The 23,153-nt window shown below is 42.0% G+C and overlaps 1 protein-coding gene and 1 long non-coding RNA gene across 9 annotated transcripts in view; one reads left to right on the top strand and one right to left on the bottom strand.

The window, feature by feature from the left end:
- SDR42E2 (short chain dehydrogenase/reductase family 42E, member 2) overlaps positions 1-19,816 on the top strand; it is a 28,867-nt gene extending 9,051 nt beyond the window's left edge. Inside the window, exons 6-11 of the mRNA XM_072597896.1 lie at positions 2,455-2,537; positions 3,984-4,121; positions 7,272-7,337; positions 9,310-9,373; positions 10,510-10,583; positions 18,807-19,816. Coding sequence (XP_072453997.1) covers positions 2,455-2,537; positions 3,984-4,121; positions 7,272-7,337; positions 9,310-9,373; positions 10,510-10,583; positions 18,807-19,058 — 677 coding nt within the window. The 3' untranslated portion in view covers positions 19,059-19,816. The remainder of the gene's footprint in view (positions 1-2,454; positions 2,538-3,983; positions 4,122-7,271; positions 7,338-9,309; positions 9,374-10,509; positions 10,584-18,806) is intronic.
- Positions 1-23,153, bottom strand: part of LOC140497222 (uncharacterized) — a 47,392-nt gene that overhangs the window by 532 nt on the left and 23,707 nt on the right. For 2 of the 8 annotated variants that reach the window (XR_011964573.1, XR_011964576.1), the window contains 4 exons: positions 20,784-20,869; positions 18,833-19,109; positions 12,692-17,947; positions 1,020-12,198 (listed from right to left, as the gene is read on the bottom strand). This is a non-coding gene — a long non-coding RNA (uncharacterized lncRNA). Of the gene's footprint in view, positions 1-1,019; positions 12,199-12,691; positions 17,948-18,832; positions 19,110-20,783; positions 20,870-23,153 lie in introns of those variants that run through there. The other 6 variants (XR_011964579.1, XR_011964574.1, XR_011964580.1 and 3 more) reach the window with 6 other exon arrangements.

Here is a 23,153-nt window from a genome sequence, read left to right as displayed (position 1 = left end):
CTGATTGTTCTCAAAGACCTTCACCATTTGCTTAGCCCTCTGGATGCTCTCCAGTGTATTAATGTCCTTCCTAAACAGTGGTGCTCAGAACTCGATTATGATTTTGAGACCCATTTTTGACTCTAAATTATAAATCCTCGATTTCACCTCCATCCTCCAAAAAAAAATATCAGCCAAAATATTGCATATGATACCAACTGTAGCTATTCTCTGGTGTGTGTGTGTGTGTGTGTGTGTGTGTGTGTGTATGTGTGTGTGTGTGCACATGCACAATGTAGCAGGCAGTTGACTGGATCTTCTCCCCTAAACCACAATTCCAATGAAAGAGGAGTAGAATTTTCAGGGGTAATGACAGATTCAGGAAATTCCAACTTCACTTACCAATGAAACAAAAGATATCCCTCCACTCCCAGTTACAGATCTCACTTTTTCCATCTAGCTTTGCTACTGCAGGGTTACTCTCCTGCCCAAGCAAATGTGGTTTCTGGCTCATACCTCCCTCTTCAGCACAGCAGTTTCTGTGGCAGACACCTGATCCTCCTGCTTAGAATTATTTATCAGATCATCCCCTGAGTTTTCCATGTTAAGGAGAGTCATGTATACCCTACCAGGCTGTCCGCTTACCTGGGCAGCACACTCCCCAACAATGAATATGTACTGCAACCTAATCTCTGTGCCCAGGTGACCAAGAGTTTAAAATTAGACATGAGCCATTCACAGAAAGAATACTCCTTACCTAATCACTAACCAGGGAGGCAGTTCCCAGGGGGTCATCTAGGATAGTTTCTACCTCTGGCCTTTCCCAGAAGGAGCAGTATCTCTCAAAGCTTGTCCCTATCTAACCCATTTGACACCTGGGGCTCCAGGAAATCTTCCTTGATGCCTTGTGACTACCTGTCCTCCAAGGACAGGAACTTTTAGGTCACTTGGGTCACTTTCTAGGTGGTCATCTCCGAGAAAGCTAGGTTATATGGGGATTAAAATTGTCCAACCTACAATAAGAGAGACTGAGGCAGAGCTCTGAGTCAATGGCACTTTATTAAAGGATCCATTAATTAAAGGATCCCTCTAACGAAAGGGACCTCAGAGCTTCCTCACGATCTGAGATGCCCCCTTCTTCCAGGGTCTTATTTTTATAAAGTTTGATACCAAATTTCATACCTAAATATTCTAAAGAGGCTATATAAAGTACAGAATCCCACTGGTTAACAGATCTTATTTTACAGGCCAAAAAAATGATACGTCAGCTAAAAATGGTATATCAGCCAGAGGGTCTCCAGGTGGGCAAAGCATGGGGCATCTCCACTAAGTGGTCATAAGATGGTCACCTGATCATATTAGACAAAAGAGAATGATCCAGAGGTACAAAAATCAGTTGAGGGATTTTCCATGTAATTGAGTCACTACCACCAGCACTGGAATTGGTCACCATAACAAGGAAAAACAAGGGCAGAGGACCTCTAGTTAGCTTTTTTTGATTAAGAAAATAAACTCACAATCTGCAGCTCACAGCTCTGAGGCCTAATATACAGAATTTATAATCACTACTCCTATGGAATCATAGCAAACTGATTAATACTAATTGGAATGGCATAGGAATCCCAATGAATTAGTTTGCACAGTTCTATCCCTGGCTTGATCATTAACTCACTGTGTGACCTTAAATAAGTGACTTCTTCTGTCTGGACTTTAGGTTTCTCATTTTCAAAATCGGGAGTGGAGTGGGGAGGACTGAGGTTGGACTACATGATCTCTAGGGTCCCTTCCAGCTCCAAAATTCAATTCTTCTATGATTCACATGGGTGGAGTCAGTCAGTGTGTAGTGGGGAGGATGTTTGGAGTAGATCCACAGTGATTTTCATTATGCTTTCTAGTACTTTCCCTTCTATGATTATTCTATAAGTAAAACAATATTTAAGGAGAATCTAGTCCATTTTGAGTGAAGATAACAGTGCTAACTCATCACTAGAGCCACCAAAGATGTTCAAAGAGTTATGTCTTTCATTGTGAGGATGAATTGTCTCTTGTGACAAGTGGCATACATCTGCAAGACAGCTGGTTGGGGGTGGGGATGGGGGTGGGTACCACCTGTGGCTTTGAGCTATAATGAAGCTACACAGAAGTGAAACCCATGCCCTTGGACCTCTTTTGTAAACATCTTCCACTTGAGGAACAATGCTGACTGGTATGACTACTTTCCCAGTCCCCACAGGATGAAACGGAGGAGCAGGGTAGAACCATCCATACTCCCTGACATGCTATTCTGTATAGACCAAAAAGGCCACCCTTTTACATGTCATTTCCATAAAGGGCTAAGGATATAATGAGCTTGGTCAATGAGCAAATCTTTAAAAAGGGCATTTTAATTAGTCTTTTCCCAAGATGGAATGTGGTCTTGAACCATCATTTCCTCTTTCTGTGAGCCATCTGAATGTCCTCTTCTCCATACCGTAGGAGGAGGTACCCTTCGAACATGTGTCCTTCGTCCCCCAGGCATCTATGGACCAGAAGAGCAGAGGCACCTTCCCAGGGTGGCGGTAGGTACTCTTGTCCTAGAAACTACAATGGCAAACTCAATATCAGGAGTCTTGTTCAAATCAATAAAATCCAACAAACACTAAGCACCTACTATGTGCACAGCATTGAGGATACAAAGGCCAAAAAACCACCAGTCCCTGCCTTTAAGAAGCTCACATTATAATAGGGGAGATAGATAAATAACTAGATACAAGCAAGAATAAATGAAGGTAATCTGAAATTACCTTCCTTAGTCAATAAGTATTTATTAAGTGCCTACTGGATGCCAGGAACTGAGGGCACAAAGAAAGGCAAAAGGTAGTTCTTAATTGCAGGAAATGCAGAAATCCAGCAGACAATAGTATTTGAACTGAATCTTGAAGGAAGCCAGAGAATCTAAGAGGGGGTGAAGGGTCAGAGCATTATGGGCATGACAGACAGCCAGCTCAAAGGCAGAGATGGGAGACTGAGTATTATATTCAAAGAATTATAACTAGATTAGTATGTGGCATTCATGACATACCCTACCATGTGCCAGGCTCTGTGCTAAGCTCAGTGGAAAAAAAAATTAAATTAAAATTTAAAAAATGCAAAAACAGCCCCTGCCCTCAAGAAGCTCACAATCTAATGGAGGGGACAATGTGCAAACAATTATATACAAACAAGATATGTATAAGATAAACTGGAGATAATCCCAGAGGGAAGGGATTAACATTAAGAAGGACTGAATAGGGCTGCTTGAAGATTTTTGCTGAATCTTGAAGGAAGCCAAAAGGTAGAAGTGATGAAAGAGGGAGTTCCAGGCATGAGGGACAGCCAGCAAAAATGTCTTGTGAGAGGACAAGATAGCAGCTCATAGTTAGAGGAAGGCGGGGAGGAATCCTTCAGTAGGGACTGGTAAGGGGATCCTCTGAACATGTCTTTTTGAGTTGCCAAAAACACTGCACCCAGAATATGCAGGAGGCCCTGAACGTGTCAAGGGCAAAGTGCCCTACCCTGCCAGGGACATACTTTGTTGTTTGTATCCCAAACTACGTGTCCTTAGGAGCCAAGACAGGTGCCAGTCAGTCAGTATTAGACTGAGAAAATGCTTGTGCATCTGGGGCCCTTGTAGATAAGCAGAACATCCTGTGTTCGTGGTCCAGAAAAGAAGGCCGCTTTTACCATCCTCATTATTCAGGATTTCTCCCCTGCTGCCACTCCCATGTAGGAGGAGATTTTGGCTTCTTCCTTCTTCCTTAGTTGTATTCCCATAAATATGCAGTTTCTGTTTGGATTGTGAACTCTGGGCTTGCTTAGGGTTCCAACTTCAAGTTCATTTATCTTGTAATAAATCTCACTGCAATGCCATGTCTCATGGACGTGTGATGTTGTGGTTAACGGACCTGAGGGTCCCCAATTCTCTTATTCTAAGCTGCCCAAATGTTCCAGAGGTCAAGTCTGTGCTTTCCCCCTCTCACTTTCAGGGTAACATCAGGAGGAGACTATTTGCCTTCAAATTTGGGGATCCCAGGACACGTATGAACTGGGTCCATGTACAGAACCTGGTACAGGCACACCTTCTGGCTGCAGAGGCACTCACTGCAAACAAAAGCTACATCGCGGTAAGTTCTGGACCCCTTCCTCTGTTTGTCCCTGGCTGACTGTCTACCTGAGGAAGGAGAAACCCCTCTCAGCTGGGGGAAGGGAGGGTCTTGTCAGGCCAAGATTCCTGAAGGAAGTGGCGCTCCCTCCTTACCTTTGCTTCATAAAGTTCTTTTTCTTTAAGATGCAGCTCAGACACCATCTTCTGCAGGAAGTTTTTCTTGTTCTACCTGCCCCCAAATATCGGTATCTCAAGAGAACTGGGCCATAGAGGGGGTATGGTGAGCTCAGACCTAATCCTAAGAGCCTTGAGTGTCGAGTTTTACTGAATATAAAAGGAATGACCCTGAGTCTTTACTATCTCCTCCACCCAAAGCAGGGAGAAAAAAAAAATATCACATACTAACAAATTGCTCCACATCACCCAGAAAAGCAGGACAATTCAACCTGTTCAATCAGCCAATCAATCAATAAACAAGCATTTATTAAGCACCTACTATATTCCAGGAACTGGGCTAAAGCACTAGAGGTATAAATACAAATAATGAAAAATCCTTCTCTCAAGGAGTTTGCATTCTAAAAGAGGAGACAAGTGTAGACAGAGAGCTAGATGGTATAGAGTTGTAGGTATGGATGTATATATGCGTATACATAAATGTAGATGTAAAAACAGATATAGATAGGGATATAGATGTGGATATAGATCTAGGTATAGGTATGGATAAGGATATGAATGTACATTTAGATCAGAAACAGATCTAGATATAGTTAAATATTATACATAACATATATCTATGCATGTAATACTCCCACTGAACTTTCCCAATCCATACTGTTTGGTAGACTTCCTATAAGGCAGTTCAAAGGAAATGTAGGATGCACAAATTTAGAGTATCTGCCCCAAATGTTCACATGGAGTATCTGTGCCCAATCTGTAGTAGAGCATTCTGAGCTCATATTGGTCTTATCAGCTACAGTAGGACACGTTGAAACTTGACTTTATCGTAGTGATGCCAATTTGGTCCTCTTTAAGAACAAAAGACAACAACCAGCCAACCAACCATAAGGCAGTTGCTAATTCTGGGTCACCATGCCTGTTGCGCCCCTCCTGGGCTACTTCTCATTAGGCAGCTACAACCTTGAGTTTCAAGGCATACCCTATAGATAATGATAAATGATAGTTCATGAACCTCCTCCGGTAAGCTCTCCTACAAGTCATTCCATTTGAGACATTTCTTCACAAAGGCATTTACTCAGAAGGCACAGTAAAAACAGTAGCTAAAAAACATTCCTCCCATAAACCTAGAACATACTAACCACAAATATACATGACATACATGAAAAGAATGGATACAAACTTGAGTACAATAGATAAGAGGGAACACATGACTTTGGCATCCCAGGACTCTGGTTCCATAGGTCCTGATGACCTTTCTCTCCATAAGGATGCCTCACATAGTTCTGCATTGGGCACAGAAGCTCTGCTGGGCAGGATGGTCAGCTGGGGTCTCAGGGTCTGCTTCTCTCCAAAATATGAAATTCAATTTTCAGCCCTAGGGTCTACAACCAGTTTCCTTCTCTGATGCCAGAGGTCAAACTCCTAGAAAGTACTTCGTCCCTCAAGTAACCACCTCTCTGTGTCTCTCTTTATCTGGAGTGTGAATCTTTGTTCCCTAAGTAGCTCCATTCCAAAGTGACATGGCTGGGGTGGAGGAGGAGAGGAAGAAATCCCCTCCTTCCTCTCATGAGTAATTCCCCTTTCAGGGCTCAGGTCCCCCTCTACTTCTTTCTCTTGACAAGTACTGCCTGCAGAACTCACAGCTCTTCCACATGCCTCAGAGGCATGGCCATTTTCTCCTATAATTCCATGAAAGAAGAGTGTTACATACTTTGTACAGGGATCACCAGGGGAGCATCTTGATAACACATTAATGACTCATTATATCAATTATGTGTTCTTTCTGGGATTACTTCAACTATGAGGAAAGGAGAAACAAAATCCTTCCCTTTGTCCCTCATATACAATCAATCAATCAATAAACACCTATTAGGCACCTACTGTAAGCCAGGAAGCCTGCTAAGCACTGGTGATGCAAAAAGAGGCAAAACACAATCCCTACCCTAAAATCTAATGGGGGAGACAACATGCAAATAAATATATACAAAGCAAGCGATCTTCAGGATAAATAGGAAATAATTAACAGAGGGAAGGCACTAGAATTAAGAGGGGCTGAGAAAGGCTTCCTATAGGAAGCTTTAAATAAAGTAAGAAGAAAGAAAATAAATACAAAGTATACACAAGGTATACAAGGATGGGGAGGGCAGGGGTCTGGAATGAGGAAATAGTAGAGATAGTTCTTAAGCTTCAAAATCTGCAAGGGAGAGGTGAGGAGGGAGCGCATTCCCTAATGCCTAGTACAAAGCATGGGCATGGCCGATGGACCGCCATGTTTGAGGGAGAGATGACCAGTTTGGTTGGGTTGTATAGTGTGGTAGGGTTGGGAGGGCATAATAAGGCTGAAAGAGATTGGGATCAAATTAGGAAGGGTTTTAAAATCTAACCAGAGGAATTTATATTTTATCCTAGAAGGGATAGGGCAGCTAGGCAGCAATAGATAGAGAGCTGAACCTCAAATCAGAAAGACCCGAGTTCAAATCTGGCCTAAGACACTTACTAGTTGTGTGACCCTGGACAAAACACTTAATCTCTGTTTGCCTTAATCCACTAGAGAAGGAAATAGTAAACCACTATAACATCTTTGCCAAGAAAACTTTATGAACAATACTAGCATGCTATGGTCCATGGAGTCACAGAGTTGGACATGACTGAATGACTGAAAACAACAAGAAGAGAGAATAGGGAGCCACTGGAGTTTATTGAGTAAGGGAGTAACATGGCCACATACTCTCCTAAAGACGATCACTTGGGCAGTTTGTGGGGGATGGATTGGAGCCATTGCCATAAACTACGAGAAAAGTGATGGCTTGAACTAAGGTGATAACTTTCCCACAAAGTTCACAAAAGCCTCTTTCATCACCCTGGTTTGAAGTAGTATTATTCATTTGCAACACATGATGCTACAGAAGCCCAACTCGGAATAGACCTAGTTGGGTATGGGACGGCTGCCATATGGTGTCCTTGACTGGTTTCTCTTCTACTTCTATCTCAGAGTGGCCAAGCATACTACATCAATGATGGAGAGAGTGTCAACCTCTTTGAATGGATGTCCCCTCTGGTAAGTACCATATATGCCCACAGATACCTCATGGTATGGAAATTATATATTTCTCTCCACCCCCATCCCTAGGGCTTATGTTGGACATCAGGGCTACCTGTGTCACTAGTTGGTCCTTGGATTGCCTTTAAAGAGCCAAAGAAAAGCACTTAACCATAGCCTACAAGAATCTTTTTTCCTTCCTGCATCCATCTAGGACTTCCCCAACAAGAGCTGAACCGGTGGCTGAATATGATCTTCTTTTTATTTCAAATTAAGAACCTAGAGAAGGCTTCTTTGATTTATTCAGACATACATCTCTTCTCTTCCCAATCTTGAACTCCAATTTATCTGCTATTTTTCTACATGCTCCAATGCCAGTGTAAACCAAAAACAGAAACCATGTGGAAAACAGATGTTCACACCCAACTTTAGAAATGATATTTTTCTCCCAACTATGTTACCATGCCTTCACAAAAGTCTCCTAAAGTATTAAAGCATTTCACAATGATGACATTTCCAAAAAATCAAAGACTTCACATCATGGGCAGTATCATGATCTATGGGAGGCAGTGTTATACAATGGAAAGAGTATTGGGCTCTAGATTAAGGACCTGGGTTCAGATCCCACATCTAATACTACCTTGACTGTACAATGAGAGGATTGGACTAGCGGGCTTTAAGGTCTCCTCCAGTTAATAAGACTTATTAACATCTCACACTCATTGTGATCCTATCTCATTACTTATATATCCCATTTTTAGCAGAGAAACTAATTCTGGAAGATTCTAATTATTTTAAAGAAATTAATTTCTATCTGCCCTTTCTAGACCTAGAGCAAGGCAATTAGATAGCGCAGTAGATAGAGTTCTATGTCTGACATCTGGAGGACCTGAGTTCAAATATGGCCTCAGACACTTGGTAGCTATGTGACCTTGGGCAAGTCACTTAACTTTGTTTGCCTCAGTTTCCTCCTTCTGGAAAATGAGCTGGAGAAGGAAATGGCAAACCACTCCAGTATCTTTGCCAAGAAAACCTCCAAAATGGGGTCCAACAAGGAATCAGACATGACTGAAAAACAACTGCTCCACAACAATACCTAAATGTGCTCAGTCCCTTAGTATCAAGACTGTTGGGATGGCCACATGGGCTTTAAACTAGGGGCAGGAGTCCAGGGTCTGAGGCATGTCCTGCATTTTTTAAACTCAATTTTCTTTCCTGTTTTCAATTTGCCTGCCTTCTCTCCTTCCCACCTTTCCCTCCCCACTGAAAAATAAAGAAAAAGAAAACTCTTCTAACAAATAAACAAATAGGTATAGTCAAGCAGAACAAATTCCCCACATTAGCCATATCAAAAAAAAAAATATGTGTCTCAATCTTCACTCCCCAGGTCCATCACTTCTCTGTCAAAAAGGTGGGTAACATGTTTCATCATGAGTCCTCTGAAATCATGGTTAGTGATCAGAGTTCCCAAGTCTTGCAAAGTTGTTTGATTTTACAACATTGTTACTATTGTATAAATTGTTCTGATTCTACTTGCTTCACTGTGCATCAGTTCATATAAGTCTTCAGTTTTCTCTAAGTCTGTCCCCTTCTTTATTTCTTATAGCACAATAATATTTCATCACATTTTAATACCCTAACTTGTTCAGCAATTCCCAAATAGACATACCCTCCATTTCTAATTCTTTGCCACCACAAAAAAGAGTTGCTACAAATATTTTTGTATCTGTATGTCCTTTTCCTCTCTTTGAACTTTTTGTGGTATAGACCTAATAGTGGTATCACTAGGTCAAAGGGTGTGCGTAGCTTAGTAATTTTTTGGGCAAAGTCCCAAATTGCTTTCCAGAATGGTTGGACCAGTTCACAGTTCAACCCAACATGCAAGAAATGTCCTTTATATAGCATAGGGAAGGAAGGAGGGGATCCTCCTCCTGATCCTCAGCCCTGCAGGGTCCTGAGCCCACTCTGCCCTTTTCCCATTTCCCTACAGTTTGATAAGATGGGATACAGCCGGCCATGGATCCAGATTCCTACTTCCTTGGCTTACCTGGCAGGTAAATAACAAAGACAGTCTGTGTGGGGAGGAAGTGGAAAAAAGAAGGGGGAGAGATGGGTTTCCATGGCAGGGATGATGGGAACCCATCTGCAAGATTCCATAACCTTAGAATGATTTTTTTTATTATTCTCCTGCCTAAGGCTGTGAATGCTTTCCACAAGGGGCTTTATCATTCTCTTAGATTTCCAAGTACAGTTCTTTTTTTTAAATTAGTTTTTATTGATCTCTTTTGTTTTTATATTATTTTCATTTCCAAATGTATCATTCCCCTGCCTTACCTTATTCCTTGGTCAGATCCAAGATGTCCGTGGAACAAAGCATAAAAAAATAAGAAGTTTCACAAAAAGAACCATCACATGAAATTGGACAATATTTGCAGTGTTCCCCACTTGTCATCCCTCCCACCTCTGCAAAAAAGGAAGAGAGATACATTTTCTCATTTCTTTAGGACCAAATTTCCAACCAGAGGTCTGCTCTTTGGGTTTTTTTAATAGTGGGGAGAAGGTTTTTTTTGTGTGTTTCTTTGTTTTTTAAATATGGGACATTCCACAAATTTGTCCTTGATCAGGAGCCAAGCTGATTTTCTCTGTTTCATTCTAATTTTGTCTACGTGCCGTCAGTGTAAGCACCCAACTACAGTTCTGAACAGAAGTTTCAACTTTCCTGACAGATGACTGTGGAGGCAACTGGCAAGAAGCTTCCTCATGCCTCAAATTCCACACCTCTCCACCAGCACGCAATCCCCTTATACCTCTCCCCGCCTCTCCCCAGGACTATTACAAGTCAGAAAACCAGGCAACTTTATTAAGCAGAAACAAAAAAAATGTAAAGAGATCAGGGTTAGATGGGGTTATGGTCACCCTTCTAGATGTACTTAGAGTGTGCATCACCTAATAAAATAGCTATGTTCCTGAACAATTGAATGTAAATCAGTTAATATTTTAGGTGCACTATGGGTACCTTCTATTTAAGGGACCCTCTGGCATATTTTTTTATACAAAGGAAAGAATGTTTTACAAAGCAAATCATCACCTCAACTGATGTTTTACAAATATTGGATTTACTTAAAACATAGTATGTGTATATCGAGCTATGATATCTAATCACCTCCTGCCCCTAATGTCTCTTTCATAGCTACAGGAATGGAATATTTCCACCTGGTCCTGAAACCTATTTGTGATTTCCCACCTCTGCTGACCCGAAGTGAGGTAATAAATCTGAACTTGCCTCGAAGGCCCTGGTTGCTGATTTCCCTCCTTCCTTCTCTTCTTGACCTTCTTTTCTCCTCTGCTCTATTGCTCATCCCTTCATCCCCAAAGCCCTCATCCTGGAGGGACTGCTGGGTACATTGCATGAGACAGTGTCAGCTCAGGGTCACGATTACACCAAGGAGAGTTAGGACAACATCTCTCCTACTTGGTTGGCTACTTCTATTCTTTAAATCTCATTTTATTATTATTCATGTCTTTGGTTTTTATTTTTCATTCGTTTCTGAATATATTTTTCCCACTCCTCTACCTAATGAGCCATGCATTGCAACAAAGATTTAAAAAAGAGAGAAGGCAATCCAGCAAAATGTCTGACGACAGATGCAATATTTCCCAAACTAGCTGGTCCTTTGGCAAGGATCTCCATAGGACAGCATCCCACTCTGTTCTACCTTCTCTCCAGCCAAGCCTGTCTGCTCTTAGCTCATGTCGTTCCTTCCTCCTGACTCCCAATATAAATTCTACCTATTCATTACACTACACACATGATACTTGATTTTGGTCAAATGACAATAATGTAATCCTTCAATTCTCAGCTGAAGTCCCACCTTCTCCAGGAAGTCTTCCTAGACCACACTAGCCCATACAGACTGCTCCATCCTTTAAAGTGCAAAGGGTTGGGTTTGACAGCACCCCTCAATTTAGTGCTATCATATTCTAGAACTGATTTCTTAATTATTCCTATGGATCAATCTCACCTTCCCAGCTTGAGTATGAATGCCTTGATTTCAAGGACTGTGGTCTTAATGTTTCAGCTGATCAACAGCCGTGGACTACGTGCCTACTAAGTGTCAGGCAATGATCTAGGTGGTGGGATTATAAAAACAAAGAATGACACCAATCCCTACTAGCAAGGATTTTCTATTCTAAGGGGGAAGGAGGAGAGATTATGACAAATCCATATGTAAATATATGCAGTAGAATAAAAGGGTACAAAGAGTACAGAGTAGATAATACAAGGTAGTTAAGGAGAGAGGGAACTAGCAATTGGGATGTGGGAGTATCAGGAAAAGCTTGAAGCAGAAGATGTAAACTTAAGTTGCACCTTTAAGGAAGGGAGAGATTCCATGAAGTGGAGATTCCAGATATAGGAGATAGCCTGAAAAGGCACAGAAGCAGAGATGGGAAATAGAGTGCCATATCATGAGATAGGAACAGAGAGAAGGACAATTAAGCTGGATTGCACAGTGAGGGAATAATGTCCCCAAAGCTTGGAAAGATAGATTGGGGCCAGGTGGTAAAATCATGTAAAAGCTAATGAGAGGAGTTTATATTTCATTCTAGAGACCACTGGAGTTAACTGAATAGGAGGGGGACAGGATCAGGGCTCTACAGATCTCTACTTAAGGAAAATCATGTCAGCAGCAATGTGTCCTATGGTCATAGATTTAGAACTCAAAGGGACCTACCTCATACATCCACCTAGTTCAATATGTTTCCCTTGTGCATGCTGTTGGGCAGTCAGTGCCCAATAGATAAATTTTCTACAAATTTCTGTTGAGTGCCCATTGTCCAAGACTCTACTAGATGGGTTGGGAAGGCATCTGGGGGAAAGCTAGAGAAAAGGGAGGAATTCTTAAATTATTACTATTCTACATCCCAGTGCTGAATTTGATGTCAAAGGAATCACAGAATTTTGGAATTAGAAGAGACATTATTTGGCATCTAGTCCAAACCATACCTGGAAAGGCAAAAGAATCCCCAGGCACCATATCTAATAAGTAGTCACCCAACTGTGAAGGGGAACCCATTAACTGCTAAGCCAGCCGATTTCACCCAAGCTCAAATCCTGGCTCTTCCGCTTAACACCTGAATGACCTTAAGCAAGTTTCTTTACCCCTGCCAGCGTCAGTTCCCTCATTTGAAAAATGATGAGGTTGGGTTAGATAGGCTAAGGTCTAAATCAATGATTCTTTATCCCCTCAGCACAGGTATATGCTGTTCTGGGATGTGGATGCCCTCTGCTGATCAAACTATGACACAGCAACCATCCTTCCATCCAAGGGATAGCATATATAGAATGCAATACATTTACAGATCTCTCATACCTTATGTGTTAGGGAGCCAGAAATATCCTAAAGGGTCTGTGAGTAACCTAGGTTCTGGAGCTTATTCTTGAGGCCAGGCTTGGTGGGGGAGAGAGAGAGAGAGAGAAGACAGAAAGTAGACGTTAGGAATCATTCTTTTATTTGCCATGAGTACATCTAAAACATGACTATGTCCCTGGCTCTCCTTGCATAGAAAGCATAGGAAAGACAAGGAAATTTTTCTTCTCTACTTGGTCCTTCCTTTTCAGATTTGGACCTCTAGAGCTCCAAGACTTCTGTTAGTGCTGAAAGGGGTTGAGGCTCTGATATTCTCAAATAAGAGAGATGATATTGGACTGCCAGTATAGGGCAGTGGGTAGAAAGTTGTCCTCAAAGCCAGGAAAACCTGGCTTCTTCTAGTCCTGCCACATACTGGTTAAGTCATCTTGGACAAGTCATTTAAATTCTCACTGCTCTAGAGAATTCCCTAAGACTGTAAATTGCAGAAAAGGTGCTGACCTGAATTGGTAAAGAGAGGTTCCTCATCTGGGAGTTCCCTATGATGAGGCAAATAGGAGTGTTCGAGGAGGCAGATGGAGCAAACAGGAAGGAGGATGTAAGATACTGAGATAGAATGCAGGATGTGACCAGCCAGATGTGCTCAAGAAGACTATGTGTTGAAGCCCCGCACCATGGGATTATCTGTGTGTGTGTTCATCCTTCATTGCTGAAGACCACGCCATCAGAAAAATGATGACATGACTTGCACTTGACTTTGTTTTGAGGGAGGGCTGTCCAGGTCATCAGCCTTACTTCTCCTCCAGAGCCATCTGGATCCAGTGACCAGATATTCATGAGGATGACTGGAGATGACCCAGGATGAGGCAATTGGGGTTAAGTGACTTGCCCAAGGTCACACAGCTAGTGTCAAGTGTCTGAGGTGAGATTTGAACTCAGGTCCTCCTGACTCCTGCACCAGTATGCTATCCACTGCACCACCTAGCTGCCCCCTTGGGATTATCTGAATGCATTCACAAAGTACCTCTACTACCTGACATTCTGTTCTGCAACAGTTCTTTTCTTTATCTCTAAATATATCACTAGAAATTAAGAAAATAATTACTTTCTGGAATCTCACATAGATAGTGAATGTGGTTACCAGTTCATAAACCTCCAAATTAACAGATTATAAATATATCCTTAAATTTAGCAGACTTGAAGACCACACCCCTTATTTTGTGCAAGGATTCGCCTTTACTCAGTAGGAATTCTACAATACAGAAAACTCCTGCATAGGATTAGTAAGAATTTGCCTAGATGGTTATAATAAAAAACAGTTAACATTCAGATAGCATTTGTCCTCTGCCAAGCAATGTGCTAAGCACTTTATAATCATGTGATCCTCACAAGAAACTGGGAAGTGAGTTCCTTACAGAACAGTAAACTGAGGTAAATAAGACTTTCTTGGGGCCTTACAGCCAATAAATTTCTTAATGCCAAATAACGAATATCTTTACCTGTTAGGTTGTAATTTACCACGATATTCCCGACATCTGAGAGCATTCTGAGACCCCGCTCTTATTTCCTTCAGAAGAGATTTTGGTTTAAATCAAATCCAGATTCATAACACTACTGGTAATATTTTAACTTCTAAGACCCAATACTCTTAGCACATTAAAAGAAAAGATTATTATTCATAAATTCACATATTTCCTTTTTTTTAAAGATACATGGTGACAATTCCCAGCTCTGAATAACCTTTTCCTCTACTTCCTTAAAGAAATGGAGTTCCCTGTCTTTTTTACCTGAGGGATTTATCAGATAAAGAGCTGCCCTAAGCATTCCAGCTCTCCATTTCTGTCTTCCCAGAAATTTCAAACTCCGTATCCTAGAAAATGCATGTCAAATTTGACAAACAGTTTGAATCACGTCAGGTTAGCTTAAAATGTGCTGAGCTAAAACATCCTAAGACTATAAATTCTACTTCTGCTTTTGGCCCAGGCAAAGAGACCTAAGGAATTTGATTTAATGCTGACAGGTGTGGCCAGTTTCCCTAGGCAGAAACCTCCAAAGCTTTCAGAGTTACTTAAATAACAATTAAATAACTGAACAGTACAAGGAAACATTTAAATTTTATATAATAATCACAAATCACACTAACCAATGTCTTTACCATAGCCAGTATTTATGTAGTGTTAGATTTAATAAGGCCTTCCTACGGATTTGTAGGTGTCTCCTTTTAAGATCTTGTAAGTCAAATTTGTTCCCATTTTGCAAGAGGATGCCTAATGAGGAAAGAAATAGAGTGCATAGGTGATGGATGACAGGAAGAAGTCCAGAAGATTGGAGAGGCTTGTTTGGAATCACTTTTCTTGGTCCTGTAGATTATATTGAGACCAAGCTGTGTTGCAATAGAATACACGGTGCTTTTTCTTTATATCTTAGAGACCAAATTTCTCATTAAGCTTGCCTTAGTTTCAAAGCAAGCAACCTAGCAGGGAGTCCCTAGGCACAGAAGACTGACCCATAATACAAAAGTCTGAAGCCAGTGTTCTCTAGGGCCACAGAATCACTTCCCATCGCATCATCCCACGAGAGGGAAGGCATAAGACAAGGCTTCCTGAACAAGGTATTTCTCACATTAAGAGAAGGGCATTGAACCCCTTTGTAAACCCCCCTCCCCAGCCTATCTGGCCAGCTCCTAGGAAGCCCACCACAAGAGGGGCCTTACCTAAACAAAGACAGGTTCCCTTATAGGACCACTAGAACTGACAAGGAATAGGTACGTGTGTCACAGTGTTGTCTTAAAGGAATTTGCTTAGACTGTCTCAAAGAAAAGTAAAAGTCATTTACTGGGGATTTTACCCAGCAGACTCTGTTCCTTATGGAAGGCCAGAGTGCCCAGCAGGCCCTGCTCCCCATGGGAGACAGAGCACTGAGCTGGGTTATGTGTCTGGTCTACATACAGTTTGACAGGAGAATGGGAGAAGAGAGGGGGAAGCTACTACAGTTTAAGAAAATGGGAAGGGGAAAGGAGAGGGGAGGGGGAGTACTGCTCTGAAATGCCATGTAATCCATACAGATAAGGAAAGGGAACAGGAAAGGGGGAAGGGTAGAGCTGTTCCTGAATGTCAGGTAGTCCTAAATGCTTTGTGAATGCATACAGATAAGCCCATGGTGGGGGGGCTTCCATGCATAGTCTTCTTGACCACTTTCTGACTGGTCACATCCTGCACGCTATCTCATAGCTCACATCCTGCACACTATCTCATAGCTCACATCCTGCATCCCATTTGCTCCATCTGCCTCCAACACTCCTATCTGCCTCATCACCCATATCAATAAAAATAATGTCTATTCCTTGTTCCTGTTCCTTGTTTCAATTCAATTCAATTGAATGCACATTTATGAAGCACCTATTATACGTAAGCCTCTGGGTCTACAAAAATGACATGGTTCCTGCTCTCAAGGAGCTTACGGTCTAGCAGAGTGGACAAGACTTGGTCACAAAAACTGTAGTGCCCAAATAGAGGAACTCAAAATACAGTGAAGAGATCCAAGGAGGGAGAGATATCCAACTGAGAAGGAACCAGGAAAGGCTTCTTACATGAGGTGAGGAGCTGGGCTTTGAAGCTAAGTAGATAGTCATTAACTGGGGGAAGTAGATGGTCATAAGGTACCAAAGTTCCAAAGAGCCAAGTTGGCTCCATGGGCATGTAGGTAGAGGTGGGGCTCAAATGAAGCATCAGGAAATATTATCATTAACCTACTGGGCCTAAATAGGGAAGACATCTAAGACATGGTCTGATAGGCAAGTCAGTGCCTTAGGCTTGGATGAGGAACCAAACATCTTATGACATCTCTTTACCTTCCCATCCCAGGTTAGACATGAAACTCAGTGTTTCTCTAAATAAAATTACATACTTCTTTTTTCGTGCATGGATCCCTTTGGCAGTATGGTAAAGCCTATGCACCCGTTCTCAGAATAATGTTTTTAAATACACAAAATAAAATGCATAGGAAATGCACAAAGGAAACTAGCAGTATTGAAATACACTTTTCAAAATATTTTCCCATCTCATTTCACAGAGACCCCCCCAAAATCTATCCATGGTCTCTTGGAGGTTTGTGGTCCTCCAGTCCACAGAAAATGTTCTTGGCAACCCTAGCCTTTTCCCCGCTTCCATAGGGACTTCTCTCTTCCTTCTCTGAATACTACAAACATGACTATACAATTCAGCTCTTTAGTGGTTCCTTTCTTTTCCAAATGAATTAATATTTACCTCTCCACTTTATATTAAATTCCTTCAGGGCAAAACTCATGTCTTATGTTCTTTTGTGTCCTCATAGCACCAAGGATAGCAAAGACTAATGATACATATTAGTTGATTGACAAGTAAAAGACAGATGGAATCGTGATCAATTTCCAACTCAGAAATCAGTGTATGAGGATTCAGAGGTGGGCTGGAGCACAGGGTCCTCACCTCCCACTTGTCTGTCAACACAGATTCTGTTCTCATTTCCTGAGTCCTGCATCTGGCATCAGTACCAGGCCAGCTCCAGACAACAGAGAGAAGAGCCCTTGAGAGGAATCAGTTCTGCATAATTGCAGCAATCTGTGTAAGGAGAACCTTTAATCAGAAGGCAAAATTAATGGCCATCCTCCAGGGAAGGCCCTGGCACATTCACCAGCTGCTCAGAGCTCCCTCCCTCCCTTTAGACATTTCTGTCTGGGCTGCCTAGTTTCTGGCTGCCTGCCTATCTGAGAAGTTTGGATGTGTGTCTCAGGAAGGTAATCTTTCAAAAGCCCCTTCTATGTTGGTAGAACAGACTAGGCAAAGCCAATCTTACAGAGCAATCTAAGCTCCCTATGTTGACCTAGTCCCTGATCCCAGTGCCAGGGATTTTCAACATCACCCAGCAAAATCAAGCACATACCCAAGTATTTTTTAATTACCTGTGTGCCCAGCACTGTGAGAAATTACAAAAGATGACAAAATCTGAGTACGATCTAGTTGAAGGGACAAGACTAAGCCACATGTAGTAACTGGAGAATAGTACGTGCTATGATGTGAGGCATTCTATCAGTGCTAAAGGATTTAAGAGAAGGGAAAAATCAGTACATGCATATGGCAGTGTGGATAATCAAGGAAGACTTCATGGAAGAGGTAGACCTTAAAAGATGGGCTGCAGGAGGATGACCAGAGAGGAGTAAAGTCAGCATGCCATCACTTGCTGGCTGTCCAAAGTCAGCATTCTGACCTTTGATTTCTTCATCTGTAAAATGGGGGAAAATAATACTTACTCTACTTACTTCCCAAGGTAATGATTTTTAGACTGATGCTTTATAAACTATAAGTTGTTATACAAACATGAGCTATTATTTGGAATACAGGATTTAGAGCTGAAAGAGACTCTCAAGGTCTCAGCCCAATCTTTCCATTTTTATAAGTGAGGAAATTGAGCCCCAGAGACATAAGTAACTTGCCCAGGGTAAAATAAGCAATAAGGATTTAATCATGTATCAGTCAATCAACTTATTAAGCACTTATTAAGGGCTTATTTTGTGTCAAGCACTATGGTAAGTGCTGGAGATATAAAGGCAAAAACAATCCCTGACTTCCAGGACCCCACATTCTAATGGGAGAGACAACATGTAAACAACTGAATTCAAATCTGGCCTCAGACACTTACTAGCTGTGTGGCCCTGGGCAAGTCACTTCACTCTATTTGCCTCAGTTTCCTCATCTGTAAAATGAGTTAGAGAAGGAAATGGCAAACCACTCCAGCATCTTTGCCAAGAAAACCTCAGTTGAAAAACTGAGCAACAAATCTCCGTATCCTCCTCTGAGGTTTCCTTCCTGAATTATCACTTCTTGGAGTTTCTCCCTCTATTTCCCTAATAGCATTTTCAGGGAAAGGTCTTTTGATCTTTCCTTCTACCCCCTAGCTTACATGGATTTCAATGATTTCCATGTTGGAAAGAATTAGCAATAATTTTCACAAAAAGCACATGAGGCTTCAGCCTGCCCAGAATCAGGACCACCTTCTAGCAGACAAGGTTGGGCTATATCGCCTTCTTTTCCTATTCCATCCCATTTTTCCCAAAGGCTCCTCTAGCTTCTTAACCCCGCAGGTGTGGAATATTGCTGTGACTCACACCTTCCAGATCCGAAAGGCCCGTGACCAACTTGGCTACATTCCAGAGAAGTTCACCTTTGCTGACTCAGTAGACCACTACATCCAGACCTGGAACAAGCAGCAGCACCACGGTCCAGGACTTCTGAGATTCCTGATGGTCCTCATCTGCCTCCTTGGGGCACTCTTACTTTCCCTATACCTCCTGGACCCCTCATTCCTGGGGCTTTCCCATGGAGACTACATGTGACAGTCATCGCCCAAACACCACAGGCTCCTGTTGATTCTGCAGGATCTAGACCTGAAATAAAATGATCCAGTTTAGGAACCAAGGGAGATTGCAAGTCCTGGACCCCTAGAAACAGTATACCAACTGGTTCAGTCTTGTCCAGTGCTAAGAAGGAGGTAAGAGGGTGTGAGCTATGAGATGGCCTCCAAATTCTTTTCAGGAAATCCAAAAAACATCCCACTGCTTTTTTCCTCTTATTTCAAGGCTTAGTCTGATGTCTATGAATTTAGATCAGGGGTTCTTAATCTTTTTGTGTGTTGCAAACCCCTTCTCAGAATAATGTTATTTTAAAAAAATTCATAATTTAAGGAAATACTAAATTTCAGCTAGAGGTTAGCAAAAATAAAGATGTAATTTTTTTACCCCATCTAAGTTCATGGACACCCCCAAAATCTATCCAAGAGCCTGTTGGGAATCTGTGGACCTCAAGTTAAACACCCCATTTTAAACCCAATTTAGCATCTTGATTTAGACCCAGTTTAACTGCATCCCATTTGATCCATCTTATCTGAACTCTTATTAATCTGTACCTGAGGGCCCCTCCTGTGTCCAGAGCTATAGCATTGTTTAATCTGGTCTTGGCTGAATTTAGAAATTGTGTTGCAAGTCACTTTGGTACCAGGTTTTGGTTCTGATTTTTTCATCTGGTTGTGAAAGAAAATGTATATAACTATATGTAACATACATGTGTACATAAAATAAAGACTATACATATGCAATCTCAGTGATTCCAGTTTGTGGGGATCCACTGGTCCTGGCCTGTGAGCACATGCACAGAAATCCAGACTGAACTGTGCCCTGTCCTTCCATTCTCTCCTCTGAGTACTTCATCCTTCTCTGTGACACTAGGCAAATGAAGGGTGGGTACAAGTTTTGGAAGAGGTATCAATGTTTCTACCTAATTTGCAAGGTTATTTGCAAAGCTGAAATATGTGTAGTCTTAGGAAGGCACACAGTAAGTATGTGTGTGTGTGTGTTCATGTGTGCGTCTTGCTTACAGTAGTTATCTCTGAAAGTGGGTCATAATTTGAGAATTCAACTATAAAAAGAGAGACTGCTGAATCCAGCCATTGCCAGTCATGTCTCTTTACCTAATTAATTAGCTCTACTAGAAAAGGAAACAGGGGTTTCTACTATTCTCATAGTTGTCTGAGCATCAATGGGTACATTAGGTATCATCCTTGGAGGGTAGGGTGTGTTCAGGGAGGACCAGTATTGTACGTCAATTTGTATGTTTGCCCAGGTTCTGGATAGTGGACAATGTTCTCGTGCCTCCCAGTTACCAATGAACTGAAACAGGGCTGTGTGCTTGCTCTCATGCTTTTTAGCATGATGTTTTCAGCCATGTTGTCAAATGCTTTCAATGAGGATGAACACAGCATCAAGGTCAACTACCGTATTGATGGTAAGTTCTTCAATTTGAAAAGGCTACAAGCCAAGACCAAAGTGGAGCGAGTGTTGGTGCATGGTTTTCTGTTTGCAGATGATTGTACACTCAGCACAGCCTCTGAAGCTGCAATACAACAACGTATGGATCAATTCTCTGCTGCCTGTGCTAATTTTGACCCAATAATTAACACCAAGAAAACATAGGTGCTCCATCAGCCACCACCACACCATCCATACATGGAACCATTTATTACAACAAATGGACAAGTTTTGAATGCTGTGAATAAGTTCACTTACCTTGGTAGTGTACTTTCCAGGGATGTACACATTGATAATGAGGTTGATGCATGCGTTGCCAGAGCTAGCTCAGTATTTGGGAGGCTCTGAAGAAAGGTTTGGGAGAGAAGAGGTATTAGACTGACTACCAAATTGAAGGTCCTCAGAGCCGCTGTGCTGACCTCATTGTTGTATGCTTGTGAAACATGGACAGTCTACCAGCGCCATGCCAGGAAACTGAATCGCTTCCATTTGAACTGTCTTAGGAAGATTCTGAGGATCACCTGGCAGGATAAGGTACTAGACGCTGAAATCCTTGCTCGACCTGAACTGCGAAGCACTCATACTAGCCTTCAGAAAGTGCAACTCCAATGGGCTGGCCATGTTATTCAAATGCAAAATGTATGCTTGCCAAAAAGACTGTTTTATGGAGAACTCACATGGGGCAAGCAATCACATGGTGGTCAGAAGATGCAATACAAGGACACTCTCAAGGTCTCTCTCAAGACTTTGGATTTGGCTATCCAGTATGGGAGACACTGGCACAGGACTGCTCAGCATGGTGTGCCCACATCAGAAAAGATGCTGTGCTCTGTGAGCAAAGCAGAATTGAGACAGCCCAAAAGAAACGTAGGATGAGCAAATTTGACATAACCACCCCAAATATTCACACAGACTATCTGTGCCCAACCTGTGGTAGAGTATTCCGAGCTCCTATTGGTCTGATCAGCCACAGCTGGACACACTGAAATTTCGCTTTATTATGGTGATGTCATTTTGATCCTCTGAGAACGAAGGACAACACCCAACAACCAAGGTACCATCCCAAATACTTTTGAAGTCCCTAGCAGGCTTCATAGCTATTAGAAAGGACAATGAAATAAATTCTTCTCTTCCCATTCTATGTGAGAAGCTTTGAGATCTGTGTCTCTGGAGTTCCAAGGTCCTCCTTTCTTTGGCTAATGATGAAAGGGGCTGAAACTAGGGGGCCACTCATGGAATCTTCAGAGACCATGAGCAGTCATCATTTAGTCATCTCAGAAGCTACTGGGGCTGAGCTAGTGTGGCATTCTCTATAGGAAGGACTGGAAGCATGAGGCTTTTTAGTTCTTCTTCTATTCACTACTAGTGGACAGAGAGCTGACCTTGAAAGCATGAAGGTTCAACTCTGGGGTGAGATCTCATCAATGACATATGGCTATATGACCCTGACCCTGACCCTGAACTGACTTAATCTCAGTGCTCTAGGTAATTCTCTGAGATTATACATATTTGTAGAGGGGGTTTCCTCATCTGGGATTCCCATGTACCAGGTCTACTCCTATCTCTGTCATACTTATTGGATCTGAAAATAAACTATATGAGTTTATTTTGGAGTTGTCTTAGATCCTTGCATTGTTGAGAGGAGCTAAGTCTATGGAGGTCAGTCATCGCACAATGTGGCTGTTACTGTGTACAGTGTTCAGAGTGTACAGTACAGAGCCTCTCGATTCCCTCTCAGCTCCCTAAGACTCTAACTTTTAGAGATGGTGATACCTGTATTGGTAAAGGAAATGTCTGCATGCCGGAGTTCCCAGTACCAATGAAATCATAGGTTCAGTCTCCATCACCCCCACAAACAGTTGGGTGGATTATTCACTTTTACTACTTAGGTGATACAGTACTAGGACCAACAGACCAAAAAGAACTAGAAAAGAAAATCAAGGGGTTTCACAGCAATTGCACTTGACCCCTTCTCAATTGTAGATTATGATGGTGAGATGGTTTCCTAGCTACACTGGAGTATAGTAAAGTGAAGACTTCATTTGAGAATGTATCATAGAGGTAGTTAGCCTCTAGGTAACTTCAATTTACTATGATATTGTTAGCTTGGCAAATCACCTCAGATTCTCTGACTCCTTGAAATGTCTAACATCATCAAGTGAGGTTCTGCTTCTTTGGGGATGGGACCTGGAATGATCTGAATATGCTCCATGTCTTCTAGTGGCATAAATTTGTTGTCTAACCTTTGTGCCCTCCCACATTTGGCAAACTCCTGGTCACAAATGGAGGTTTTCTCCTCAGCAGAGGATTTCCATTCTGTTCTGATGCAACTACATAGAGATAGGGAGGGGAGAGAGAAAACAGCAGCATTCCCTGGGAGTTCTAACTCCATGGAGAAGGTAGAACAGGAATCCAGACGCAGGCAAAAAGATAAGGAGTGACCTGTGGTGCTGAACTTCCAGTACAACAGCAGAGTTAGAGATGGCAAGGGAAACTACAGCCCCCAAACCCCCTAAAAAATTGCAACACAAATGTCACTCAAGGAGCAAAACTGCCAGAAATCTTCATGTGACAAGGACTGAACAGGAATTATTGACGACTCAAAAGGAAGGAGAAAAAGAAAACAGG

This window comes from Notamacropus eugenii, chromosome 3 (assembly GCF_028372415.1).
Source record: "Notamacropus eugenii isolate mMacEug1 chromosome 3, mMacEug1.pri_v2, whole genome shotgun sequence".
Classification (NCBI taxonomy): domain Eukaryota; kingdom Metazoa; phylum Chordata; class Mammalia; order Diprotodontia; family Macropodidae; genus Notamacropus; species Notamacropus eugenii.
Note: the sequence above shows the minus strand (reverse complement) of the source record. Positions and strands in the feature narration are given on the sequence as shown.